Genomic DNA, 13,439 nt, shown 5'->3' with positions numbered 1-13,439 from the left:
GTAAAGGTGGAAGGAAGGGAGGAGGGGTGCTGGCCCTAAGTGGGATACACACGATGCAGGTTAAGAAGGGGGCCGGGACCAACTCCTGGAGGTGAGTCACCCAACCCCCGCCATTTTTTCCTTGCCGAGCCGTCTACAGCACTCATCCAAGCCGCAGAGGCCACACACTGTAGTTTTGAGATCCAGCCAAGATGGTCTAGATCCACCCCATCGTTGCTAGAGAGACGCCATAGGTATTTAAATTGGTTAACACATGACAAGAGCCCCACATAAGTGGACTCGGCTCGTCGATCAATCTGCTCGAATGTTCCAGAGCGGAGGAGGGGCTTTATTTAAGATGCAGGAGGTGGGCACATCGTCGATCGCATCACTTTCTCTAAGGATCATGGACGAAACAACACGTGGACGCTTAGCCCAGGCTATCCGGGATGCATTCACAGCCTCCAGCATAGATCATGATGAGGATTATATTGATTCTTTGATCTCTAAAGTCGACGATGATGGTACGCGGGACATCTAATCTAGCTATGAGTTCAAGTGCTTACGGTGAACTCAGTCCTCCAGGCTCATCTCGCGAACCAAGGTAATAACGCAGGCGACACTCCATTAAGAACCAGCGGCCGAGCTTTACAAACACCTCCGGCCTCTCCAGCTAAAGGGCGTGGATCCAATAGGATTTCAAATGCCCAGAAAAGGGAGTATGCAAATCTAGTGGGCGCGGAACCAAGGAAGAAAAAAAGGAAGCAAACCCAGCAGTGCTCAGACAAATGTGCTGATGAACCATCACCCGGTCGCATTGCTGATGAAACGATCGAGACGGGCCCTCAGAGTATTGATCAACCGGTATGGCACTCCTTTGCCCTTATCTGATTGACCTACTTGCTTAATCTAACGTTAAATTGTTCTGATATCTAGCCCTTGCCCACTGACGACCATGGGAACGCAGCCCACCCCTCGAATCTCTCGGTCGAAACTTCCTCATCCTATCACCCAGACTCTGCGTTCACAACGAAAGCAATGGCTTCGATTCTGTTCGAGTGCTTTATCGTCAATTCAGTAATCTCTAGATACGGTCACCGAACCTACGTGGGCCCAGCTAGGACCGACCTTAATCATATACGAAAGTACACCGATGAGGTTGCGGAGTATAGTTACGAACAGGCAATCAGCGCCATTCACAGGGACAACGCTTTGGCTATGGGTAAGGGTGTGCAGAATCGGTACTGTGAAACAATATTCTGGAAAATCATTCTCAAGGGTGCAGCTTTAATCGATCCTGCCAGCTTGCAGTCTGCAAAAGGACCTGCCGACGGCTTCACTATGGCGGAGAAAGCTGCAACCAAGAGGTTTATGGAAGATGCTGGATACAGGTTAGGTGCCGAAAACCAACGACAGTGCCGGATCTTTTGGAGAAATCTTCTCAAAATGCGAGAAGCCGGTATCGAAAAAGTCCTATATTACCGCACCAAAGAATTCGACAGCTACTGCAAAGGGTATCCCAAAACGTCAAAAGTTTCTCTTGTGGATACAATCAAGAAGTGGGAGGCACAGTATAGACCTTATATCGAACAGCTAGAAACACGGCTTCTTAGGCTCGGGAAAGGCGACCTGGCGCGCGTATCTGATCTTGACAATCCTCAAGTTACTGAGAGGCTGAAAGTTCAGGAGTCCTGTTGGAATTGTGCCGGAAATGAATGGGCTTTCCCCAACGAGGAAGAAAGCTACAAGGGAGTTGGCTTGCAGACTTTCTCTCCTGATATGGTATGCGCACCCTACGATAACCAACTAGTGTCAGAGTCTGGTGGAGATAAGTCTTCATTCACCTTCCTCTTGCCGAAAGACGACAGTTCTTTGCTCGTCTGTTCCATCATCCCCGTGCACGAGGGAGATTTTCTAGGTGTCTTTTCTGGTAAGATTCGTTTCTCGGAAACCTGGAGTCCCACACACGGTATTCGCGGTCCTGTCGACAACCTGTGGTTAGACTATTCTCAAGTCACTGGTACGCTGAACCAAATGCTCGTTTCAGAAACTGGTGGGTCCACAAACGTTCGCATCCAGTGGGATTTAATCCACGATGATGTTGACACAGATAATTGCACCTCCTGGAGAGTTTCGGTGAAAGCTACTAAGCCAATAATGCCGTTTGAACCTCTCGTTCGCGAGGCTGCTCAGCAAGAGCAATATGTATTGCACTTATCTCCTGAGCATGCAAAGAGAGGCTTTCTCGAACTTTGCGAAACTGACTGAAACTATGTTGAACATCTTGATTGCTATTTTTTATCGGAGACGGCATTTTGCTGCTCATCTAACATTTTGCCGGGAGCCATTAGAATACGATTAGAGAGCATATTCATTCGCTGGATGGACAGGCGACAACCCAGGAAATTCAGGACGTTGAAAACAAGATACAGACAAAAATCAGATAGCGCATAATTGGTTATAATAATCTTTTTTTCGATCGGACGTGGTATTAAAAGATGAATCTTCAAGGCTGAGATGTCATGGGTGAGGTATTAAGATAAATCCTATATTATTATAATATATTCATCGGGGCCTCGGGTTCAGTGACCGGATAAAAGTCCGCCGCTTGCATGCACACATTGTCAACAAATCCTTTTCGTGCGACCTTGTAGTATGATTTCAGAATGTCATGGATATCCTCGACCGTCTGTTTAAAATTACCCATGTGATGGATTCTCGCAAGATCAGAAACTTGATAACAATCCCGTTTTGAGCCATCATGCATATCCACAGAGAATGAAGTCTTCTTAACAGCAGACGCAATTCGTTCCTGGCGACTGAAATCCGAGTTGCTCAATAAGCCGCAGTCAACTCAAGATTGGGTTCAAGACTTACCACTTTTGTAAATAACTATTTAAGTAATGATTTTGACTCATCGGTGTTCCCTCTCTCTCAATTTTCAGGAGAAAACCCGTCATTGAAAGAGATTTCTGATACCTCTCAATTAGGCCATCCATCAAAAACGAGAGAATATTTGAGTGTAGTACGTCATCGCGACAGGATATTGTCATGGCCGTGCTGATAAAATTGTGAACGATAGATATTATATCGCAGATGTAGCCTTCGGCTAGAGGAGGCCATTTTGCAGATTGTTTCTTCATGACGGTGGAAAGGATCGAAGAGCTAAATGTTCTTAGCTCAAACCCATGAGACTCTAGATAGAGATCCTCGATCCAAGGGAGTATACCTTGTGTCTTTGAATACTCTATCTGGACGCCATTATGCAAAATGTCCTCAATGTCGTGGCAAATCTCGATTTTCCTGCTGGGGCCAAGTGGCATATCAAGAGATGATATAGATACCGAGTCAGCTTTATTAGGCTGTAACGCTTTATGAGACGTTGTCCAATCAGAAGTTGTGGTTAGGAATCTAGAGACAAGTGGACATTACTACGACTTCCTCGCCCCTGCCCCCCTCTCTTGACTGATATCTAGTATATTGACTACTATTATCTGGATATTCCTCTATGCCTATAAACACGTTTAAGAGCGACCCTCAAAAAGCGTTCCAGAAATTTAGATGTCACCATGCGAAATGCACCCAAGAAAACATTCAAAACCTTCTCTTATGACTCGTTCACTCAATTTCGTAGCCTTGACTCTTGCTCCAGGTTATTGAGAAATTCAGCCTCCCGGAATATCTCGACCCCAATCATTGCTATGTGTTCAATTTCATATCCTAATTTGTATACAACAGCACCCGGTCCTAACCCAGACACATATTTCCTAAATTGCTTCTTGTTTTTCGAAGTGATAAATGGATTCGCTTTAAACCCAAAGTAGTTCTTGTATTCTATCCAGTAGCAGGAATGTCCATTCACTGACACCGGCTCATGAAATCGGATGTCAGGTGTTGGGCTAAGTCGTAATTCCTTTTGCTCTCTCTCGGTCCGAAATTGATAGCCGAGATCTCTCATTCGGTCAATAAAAGACGTTTCTTGAATGAGCGCCCGCTCTCTCTTTTGCCGCATTCTTTCTTCCGCCTCGGCTCTACCATTGGGAGAGTTATCAGGCGGCAACAGCCGAAGGGCAGCTTCAATAAGCGCTGAGATGACCATAGTGTCTAACTGGGTATCGATGCGTCTCAATAGCATATTGACGTCAGGCTTCGTGAAACGGAGGCGGCATGCTACTTTGAAGACCGGTGTTACTGCAGCTCGAGGTACTCCAGTATATGTGAGATTCAGATTATCGCCATTCGCTCCAATCCCCGATTCAGGTGGTTGATCGTTTCCTTCCTGGCAGTCTTTTACTGGCATCTGTGGTGGTGCAGCTTTGACTACAGGGCGATGGTTCTCCATGAAATGGTTCTTTGCGCTTCTGGTGTGCTGACGCTTTGAGTGAATGGATTGGAAGGATTTATTGCAAAGCTCGCAACGATGCCCAAACTGAAGGTGCTTCTCCAAGGCTTCTTGAGAGCGAAATTGTTTGTTGCAGGGAACACAATTCACCATATTGAATCTGAGAAAAACAATAAGAGAGAAAAACAAATATTTCGAGTTATCCTCCATAGACTGAAGAATGAAGAACGAGGTCTAAGCTTGGCTATTTAATGAGCCGTTTTCTCATATTGACAGAGGTACTTTGTGTTATCTAGTGCGTGCGATATTTTGACACGTCATACACATGTGTCAGCTGAGACTGAAATGGATATGGAAATGACTGTACATGACATTAAGACGACGATTTCGTCCACATGTGTACGCAGGGCCTTTGCCATGAGAAATATCACCTTTTCTTTTTGGCTGATGCGAGTTGGAAAATCTCTGGCGTCTCCAGGCTGGCGAAGAGCCGAACATTGAACGTTTACTTCGTTCAAAGCCCTAGCCATGAACTCAGCACCACAACTTTGAGTTTGCAGATCTTGCAAATTGAAATTTGAAAAATATAAGATTGACCGTATAGAGGTGGAAGGGGAAAATACTTGATTTTCATGCATGCAAGTGCGGGGTTTTTTGCGACGTGTTACCGAATTTGTGGTAGTCGACAGCATCATACATGGTAAGCAAGCAGATGCATAATGTCCAAGACATGATGTGTCATTTCAACCACGTTCGCATCACTGAGGCTGCGGCAAACTTGGTAAATTTTATCATGGTTCCTCAGGACGTGCAAGTACCCACCCCTCTTGCCCATCTGATGAGCCAATGAAATCAGCCCCCACTAGCATCACGTCGGTGTCTGTCCTGAGCCCCTCTTGAATACCTCATGGTCGGTAGGGCGTCGTGCTTCCCTGAAGATCAGCTTGAAGAATTGACAGGAGGAGGCCGACAAACGGAGTCTCATTAGGAGGGCTAGGAACAATGATACGGTTTATGTACGCAAATGCAGGATACATTGCAACGTGTCCGTGGGTTTGTGGTTTTGGCGTACGCGAGTCAACTCCATGTAAATGTCGAACATTCGGACTATTACGTGTCATGCTGAGTGTGGAGGAGTGCCTTTCATTGCATCGACCTTTTTATCATGATTCTTCGCTTTCTCTTTCAGGCCCGCTTTCTCTTTCAGGCCCGTCAAGTATATACCCGGACTAAAAAAAGAGCCAACCCTTTCTTCATCACTATTTTCCTTGTCAAGCGAGTATGCCAATTCATCGACAAACAGGAATGCGGAGGAAGTCTCCTCGACAAAGTTGGGACCGACAAAGATTGAATCTGAAGAAAGGATGGCATCAGTTTGCCTAGGCATTCGTATTCGAGATACAGGGCGCGTGCTCGTTTTCAGCTGGCAGATCTGGCTTCCAGGTCTGCTTGTCCTCTAAACTTGTATTTCGCTATAATGTATGACTATAGGCTATGGAGGTTTCTCAGAACGACTCTGGGATCACACTAGTAGATCGATATGATTGGTCCTACGGTACTCCCTGCTCCACTTTGGAGAAGCATAGAAGCACAACCCTGCCCTGTCCCTCAAGAAGCATTGTGCTATGCTGTACGCACTGGTTAGATCAACGCGATTTTGAGTCATTCTGAATCAAAATACTGCTGGACATCGCCATTTCGGCTTCATGTCAAATTCCAACGATTATCGCAGTCAGACACAGACTTACTGATTATGGACGGGTGTGAGCGAATCGAGGAGTCTCACCACCCTTCTTCACCGACCGCCGATTTCTGCCACGATTCTGCCACATTCAAAATGTCCATGTGCAAAAGGGTGTTAAGCCTATTACAGAAAGGCGGCGAAAGAAGCGGTGAATGAGAGTCAGGTTGGGTTTCCATGGGCAGGTTTTGGCGTTGTCCTGGTTCCAACTTTCCCCATTGGGTTTGTGGCATGACGACCCTTTGACTCAAGTATGCGTCGGTCTTATCGTATGAAGCCTCATTACGTCCTGACTTAGGGCCTCATTACGTCCTGACTTAGGGTAAAATCAAAATATCTGTAAAATGCGAAATTCGACGCAGGTAAAGGGGTCTCATGCAGTTGCAATGCACGATTCTTGGACCCCGCATTCACACTGGCGCCTCGGCAAAGACCTGGGAATGCACCGCCTGGGAACTCTCCATCCTCTTTTCATTTTTGCGCGCCGTATAGCTCACTAAAAGAGAAGAAAGAATCACATGGGTGCCAACACAATATCTGCTACTGTTCAAGATGAAGCTGCTCGTCAATCCTGCGAAGGGACAAGCGGAGGGGAAGAGCTTCTATCTAGAACACGTGCGTCCTGGAGTCGAGAGACGTTAGTTTGTCAGGAGGGAAGTTAAGAAGGGTGCTGACCGCAGTTTTCATAGTTTCATTGGATCCGCAATCTTAAACCTCCTTGCCTTTGCCCCTCCTGCCGTTTACAGCACCCTGAGTAAGCTATGGGTCGCCAAGCTGAGCTCCAGCGAGGTAGTCACAACTGATGTATACACTTACATCGGCATCATTGTTGAGGTCTTGAATGACGGTATTCCCCGCACTGCATGGCTGATTATTGGGGACAAATCATCGCGAAGCCTGCACTCACGGCTGAACCTTGCCTGGACCATGATAATTGTTGGCGTAGCACAAGGGCTTCTGATGACCGTTATATTTCTTGCAACTTCGACCAAGCTTGCAGCCGCCTTTGTCCCGGCTGAAGTGCGACATGCCTCGCTTGCCTACGTACGCTGGTCCTCCATTCAAGGCCTGACATCTGCCACCGAAGCGGCCATCTCTTCATCGACCAGAGCGCTGGATAAACCGGACGTCCCTTTGATGATCAGTGCGAGCAAGTTTTTGATCAATATCGTGCTAGACTTCCTACTGATATCAACGTTCCGTGTTGGAAAATTTACACCAACCATTGTAACACAGGCTATTATTCGATTAATTTGCGACACATTATCGGTGATAGGAGGACTTCTATACTTTGTTTGTATAGTTTCTAGGCGCAAGAAAAGAGAGGCTGATGACCACGAACAATTCAAAATAAGCCTCTCTGCACTGGCAACGTTAGTTTGGCCAAGTGTATACACGTTTGCTGAGTCGGCGATCAGAAATTCTATCTATCTATGGCTTGTCAACAGAATAGTTCAGCTTGGATATCTTTATGCTACGGCCTGGGGAATTTTCACCACAATCCGTTGGGGGCTGGTAATGGTGCCCGTTCAAGCTCTTGAGTCATCGACTTTGGCCTTTGTCGGACATAATTGGGGTCATTTTCGTGCAACACGGCAAATAGAATACCCTCGAGCTACCAGAAAGGAAGTACTCGGTATGTTTGAAGCCCACAAAGATAAGATAAGCTATTAACATTCGGAAAGCTATTATTCGACCGGCAATTCTATCTTGCGGAATTGTACTGGTTTTTGAAACTGCTATGTGCATTGCGTTATCTATACGTGGAATACATTCTTTCGCCCTTTACTTATCTGGCTCGAACGACGTGGCGGCTCTCACCCAAAAAATGTGGAAGGTATCTTTTTGCAGAAACTGAAGTTTCCTTTCTTGTTGGCTTACGTATTACAGGCCATTGACTGGACCTACATATTTTATGGACTCAACTACCAACTCGGAGCTGTTCTACTTGCAGCGTCACCTCGGTGGTACCTTTACCAAGCACTCGGCTCAAACTTCTGCTGGATGCTTCCTTGGGCGATTGTTGTGACTGTTCTCTCTTTACCGAATTCACAAGCCTGGACGTACTATGCAATCATTTTTGGAGGCGCACTCGTGTTTGATTTTTTTGATGTTGGAGTGACGCTACTTGTTTGGACTTACAGGCTGTCCAGAGGAAAAGTAAGGGCTGGCTCGTATGTTGGATATCCTTGAACTAGGACTGATTTGTGCCTCCTCATGAATTGTATGTGGTTTGACTTGATTCATCTAGGTGATGCCGCCTAGGCTGAACAGATGAACACCTCAGTCCGTATCAATGTCCGATCCTGATTCTTCTTTTGTGTAGTAATTGCGTTCCGTAGCAAGGCGATGAACATCTTCCGCGTGTCTGCGAAGATGCATTTCGTGTAAGAGATCCTCGCTACGCATGTGGCGTCTCCGATCCTCCAAGTGCTTGTCTCGAAAGTGTCGCAAAGTTGATTTGTATTTGCTATATTTTTGTGTTCGACGATGAACAGGCAGCAGGGTATCGCCGTAACATTGAAAGCACCGTCGTGGCTTTTTGGCCTTCCGAATGTAATTTCCCGCCTTCGCCAGAAGGATTTCCTCCCTCGATATTTCAGGGGGAGAAATGAAGGCTATTTTTGTGGTTCGTTTTTCCATTGCTGTTTGCTCTTCGTCGGGCTCATCGCTTGGAGCCGGCCGCTTACGTCGCCCTCGTAGTGGCCCGCCTTCAAGGTGACCACAGTATTGAGAGATGGTAGCGACAGCGGCATTTCGTCTCTGCCACTCTGCCTCCAATGAATGGGATGTCGGCCAGGTGAACAGTTTTTCGAAAAGATCGATCTGCTCTGGTACTATCGACCGCAACGCAGTTCCAATGATACAGTCCTCGCAGTACAGTCGTCCTCTTCGTCTTCGTCTTGCCCCGTGGTGTTTGTACAGTACAGTACCGAAACTTGGAATTACTTATTTTTGATCGTATATTGCGAATAGTCAGTAGTAACTCAAGCTGACAAGTTTTGGAGCAAAGGACATACTGTTACTGGTTCCAAGAAAATTTAGAAGCAAGGTCGGTACAGTAGATGGATAAAAGCTCTGTCTTGATATTTGTCTCAAATTAATATCGGAGAAAAGACAGTTGTCATCTTACTTATTAAGTTATATATCAACTGTAGATTTGTGACAATCGTCCTATATCTGGGGTTGTCATAAGACAAATGTCTGATATCCTTGTCAGTCTTGAGACAGAGTGTGTCTTGGGACAGATAAACATTGAAGGAAGTCTTTGATGCTGCTGCTTGGACAACTGGAGTCTGGCTAGAATTATATAATAAATCAACTTATGATTATTGTTGGAGAGCCTAGTGGGCCGTAATAGTACTAACCTAATAGGAGATAAAAAACAAGTCTGAATTGGTGTTTTGCCTATAATACGTATTTTATAAGGGCACTAATAAATTACTAATTGACTACAGTCTTTATACGGTATTTCGTACTCTCTGCCTACCTAGTAGGCAGTATAGACCTATACTAGGCCTGTCGTACTGATAATTATACTTTCTTGGAATCTAATTCAGGGCGAACCGGGCTTTACTATCTCTTGTAGGGATAAGAGCTGGAACGGCCTGCAACCCGGGTCGAAGGTTAAATTGACAACTACGTACCAAGTGGCAGTGCTTTAGGGGGACTATAATCCGAAATGGTCAGCAGATCCCTTCTTTCTAAGATATACCGCCTTTCTCTAATGCGATATGCCAACACTACTGAAATGATATAACCGCCTTAGCGTAGCCGATACGTTTGTATACTTTAGCGCTAAACCTCAAATTTGATTAATATCATCTCTTAGGGCCCTTAATTAGCAAATCCCGTTTAAGGATACTGTTAAAACTGATTGACGGCAGTGTATTTTCTTCTGTTTATTTTTTTATGAAAATAATACTTTAATTTATCAAATCTTGAATAACGTAAAAAAAAAGGAAAAAAAGAAAAAAGATATGGCCATGAGTCAAACTCAATGTACTTGTCCTTAGTTATAAGATATGTTGAATATAGAAGAACAGTAAAAGATAGTAATACTACAACCAAAAAAAAATGTATCGGGTGTTGGTGCCAAGACCATATATGAAAGTGCCGTTGAACGTTGATGTAGAACCATCTAAACAACAACTGTCCATACAGGAACTCTAACATCATGTATATTTGCTAACAGTACGCCCGCCCCAAGGCCAACACTATAAATCTTTCTATATGGTCTAGACTGTAGAGCCTAAAGTCATCCTGTCCTCCCTTTGTTTACTGTATATAATATAGTATATCTATCTAAAAGAGCAAGCGAAGCTTCAATATACGGAGATTATGCTAGAATATCTTTTGATTTTAGAGTATGTATGCTTTATAAAAAGGTCTGAAGATATATACGTTTATTGCTAAATCCTATAAGGAGTTGTTCCTTGTAGATACCTTTATTCCCCGCTAGCTCTATCCCAAACAGTCGTATCTCGTACGTAGTGATAGTATCAGGATTTATATGGAACTGGACACCTACTAGGAAGCTATGATCAGTCAAACCTTGACACTAGAATTCTTGTAAAAAGCTGGCCAGTATAGGAAGACGAGGACAGAAAAATCCAGAACTGGTATTAGATAAGAAGGTAAAGCGGCCTGTCGATCAATATGCTCTGAGGCTTTATAATAAGAATTACGCTTATAGGGTATTGGGAATTCTTGTATATAATTGGCCCTTATCTACTCCTTGCTCTACTTTGGAGAAGTAAGCTTTAGCATTATTCGATGAATTTGCGACATATTATCGGTAGCAGAAGGGCTTCTATAATTGTTTGTATAGTTGTTAGGCACAAGAAAAAGGAGGCTGATGACCACAAGCAATTCAAAATAAGCCTCTCTACATTGGCAACTTTACAGTAGTTCGGCTGAGTGTATATACATTCACCGAGTCAGCGATCAACAGCACTCTATATTCTGGTACAATACTATAAAATCCTATCCGCGAATGCTTAGAGTACACTAAGATAGAAATACCCATTCTCGGGCAATAATGTTAGTGAATAAGCAGTGCAGTGTCACTGTATCAGCAACGAAAACCCTCGCCCATCGCATGTATTGTATTGATTTGATGTTGAAAATAGTACAAGATAAAACTGAGATTTGGAAATTAAGTTTTTATATATCACTGAAAAAGTCCGGCGGGATGTATCCAGTCTCCTGGTTTTTTTTTCTTACATATAATCATTTCACATATGTGACAGTCTCACATATGTTGATATTTCACTTGTGTGATACGCTAAGGTAGGAAATGTAGTACAACAAACAAACAAACAATTCATTACCGCCCGTCGGCTAAGCCGGAAGTGCAACTAATCTATCAATACATGCCCCCCCATTGGCCGAAACCCGCAGTGTCCAGTTTGAGGAGATGCAAGCTCTAGTCCCGAGTCGACCGTGCACGCTGTTAGAGCTCTGAGCAATGTCCAGGGTACCACTAAGCCCAGATTGGAAGTGGGTTTTATTCAATCAACTTAGGACGGGACGGTCCGCTTCAGTCTTGCCCTTATCCTTGAGTTTATTGCAAGCTATGGCCTACGATTGTCAAACTGGCTATGGTATGAGGATCTACAGCAGAATGCAGTTAGTGTGGTTTAGGGAGCACATACTAGCTGTAAGGCCAGACTGTAATCTGAATTTGACCCACACCGTGAAATGGCAATAGGAATTGTATTTAAATTGCTATATATGTACCTAATCCATTCAAGACAGCCACTATTGTGGCTCCAAATTCCAAAGGTAAACTACTTAATCACACCTGACAGTACATATAGCTCTTCGGAGAAGCACCATCCCTAATTCAAATATCAATTTCGTAATTGAAATTGTCCGCAGGGTTCTGAAGGCAAAAGCTGATTCAGTTCTTGCTCTTGATTCAGAGAATCTCAATGCTTTTATTTATGCTTTGGTCTCTGGTAATTTTAGATTGATTGAGCTGCTTTTCAACCATCATAAAGAATACGAAATGAACCCTTGTATTCAAATGAATGGCGTGGAAGGAAGCCCTTTGCATATCTACTTGGAATCGACTATCTGCTTCCCAAGAGTGGTCGAATTTCTTCTGGATCATGGCGCAGACGTCAACTCTATTGATGCCAAACATCATTCCCCGCTCAGCAAATACCTAAGTACAATACATATTGAGGATAAGATCGAGATATGCCGGCTTCTCTTACAGCGAGGTGCCGATCCGCTATGGCAGGATGGCTCAGGCAAAAATTTAGCCCATGTCTCCATGCTTCACCCTGCAGAGGTAGGTCAAGTCCTTCGAATCTTGGATGAATACGGAACAAACGTCGCGGCAAAAGATCAATCAGGAAAAAGCATACTTCACCACGGAGCTCTACATGGCTCGTTAACTCACTCCATTCTTGATTCGCTTGAAGTGAGCTTTCTGCCTTTACTTCAACCTGACGATTCTGGCATGACTCCAATTCTGTACGCCGAAAATTATGCTATAGCGGAAGTCCAGGATGACTTCATAGTACCGTTCAGAACCGAGACTTTGAAGGTGTTGCAGGGGTTTCAAGGAGATGAACCATAGCTTTCTAGTGGGTGGTACCTTTCGCCAGCGGGACCAAAAAAAATGATTTTAATTGCATAATAAATCCTTCTATGATATTATCGATAGATAGACATTAGGTAAAGGGGGTATTGAGAGGAAGCAGCGCAAATTTTAAGTAAGCTGGATTAAAATTTGTGACTCCAGTCATACAATACTCATCTATATGGTGCAGATGATCAGACTTTCCTCCATAATGGCCCAGGATGGTAGTATGTTCGAGATGCTATACCATATATGCGAAAAGAGGACTGATTCTTCAGAACGACTGGAATCGCGTTCACAGGCCGTGCAATAGTATTAGCTCGACACAAATAAACATCTGCTTCACACTCTTGGGTGTACTCGAAGACTTTTTTAAACAGTGTGTCTCTTCTCCTTATGATTTTCTGACTATCCCTCCTGGATTGCGTTGTTTTTAAAAGGGTACCTACCCGATCTAAAGAACAGCGTGCCACTGGTGCTTGAGTGTCCATAATGAGCTGAGTGAAATGGATTAAGAATCCTTTCAAGCTGAAGGCCTTTGGGCCAGCTTTATAAGAACTGTGGCCGAGCTAAAAATGGCATGTGGGTCGTGTGGATCTCTGATCGCCCAGGCCAGATTGTCTCGTCTATTTTATTTCTGAACCCAATTTGGAAGACGTAAGGTACTTTATCATGGTATAAAACGCCGACTATATTTGGCGATTCAACAGAATCCCTATTCAGCCATTGGCGGCTACATCTTTGGCGGTTTAGAATGGCGACCCTGACAAAAACCATTCCGA

The 13,439-nt window shown here is 44.3% G+C and overlaps 5 protein-coding genes across 5 annotated transcripts; 3 read left to right on the top strand and 2 right to left on the bottom strand.

The window, feature by feature from the left end:
* Nucleotides 1-304: 304 nt before the first annotated feature.
* On the top strand, nucleotides 305-2,247 carry N7481_004909 (uncharacterized protein; the record flags this gene model as incomplete). Its single annotated transcript, XM_057264128.1, has 3 exons — nucleotides 305-503; nucleotides 557-843; nucleotides 916-2,247. The coding sequence occupies 3 exons, from the start codon at nucleotides 305-307 to the stop codon at nucleotides 2,245-2,247; spliced, it is 1,818 nt and encodes a 605-aa protein (XP_057125789.1).
* Nucleotides 2,248-2,533: 286 nt separating this feature from the next.
* N7481_004908 (dynamin) lies at nucleotides 2,534-3,143 on the bottom strand (the record flags this gene model as incomplete). Its single annotated transcript, XM_057264127.1, has 2 exons — nucleotides 2,534-2,798; nucleotides 2,857-3,143. Coding segments are annotated over 2 exons (552 nt in total), but the record flags the coding sequence as incomplete, so codon positions are not given.
* Nucleotides 3,144-3,601: 458 nt separating this feature from the next.
* Nucleotides 3,602-4,474, bottom strand: N7481_004907 (uncharacterized protein; the record flags this gene model as incomplete). Its single annotated transcript, XM_057264126.1, has 1 exon — nucleotides 3,602-4,474. One exon carries the CDS (start codon nucleotides 4,472-4,474, stop codon nucleotides 3,602-3,604), a length of 873 nt encoding a protein of 290 aa, XP_057125787.1.
* A 2,140-nt stretch (nucleotides 4,475-6,614) lies between these two features.
* On the top strand, nucleotides 6,615-7,736 carry N7481_004906 (uncharacterized protein; the record flags this gene model as incomplete). Its single annotated transcript, XM_057264125.1, has 2 exons — nucleotides 6,615-6,703; nucleotides 6,752-7,736. 2 exons carry the CDS (start codon nucleotides 6,615-6,617, stop codon nucleotides 7,734-7,736), a joined length of 1,074 nt encoding a protein of 357 aa, XP_057125786.1.
* Nucleotides 7,737-12,075: 4,339 nt separating this feature from the next.
* Nucleotides 12,076-12,654, top strand: N7481_004905 (uncharacterized protein; the record flags this gene model as incomplete). The annotated part of the gene is made up of 1 exon (XM_057264124.1): nucleotides 12,076-12,654. The coding sequence occupies one exon, from the start codon at nucleotides 12,076-12,078 to the stop codon at nucleotides 12,652-12,654; it is 579 nt and encodes a 192-aa protein (XP_057125785.1).
* Between the last annotated feature and the right edge of the window lie 785 nt (nucleotides 12,655-13,439).

Source organism: Penicillium waksmanii (assembly GCF_028829765.1).
Source record: "Penicillium waksmanii strain IBT 27052 chromosome Unknown utg000004l:1.0-5674109.0:1.0-5678898.0, whole genome shotgun sequence".
Classification (NCBI taxonomy): domain Eukaryota; kingdom Fungi; phylum Ascomycota; class Eurotiomycetes; order Eurotiales; family Aspergillaceae; genus Penicillium; species Penicillium waksmanii.
The sequence above is the reverse complement of the archived record's forward strand: the minus strand, read 5'-3'. Positions and strand labels throughout refer to the sequence as shown.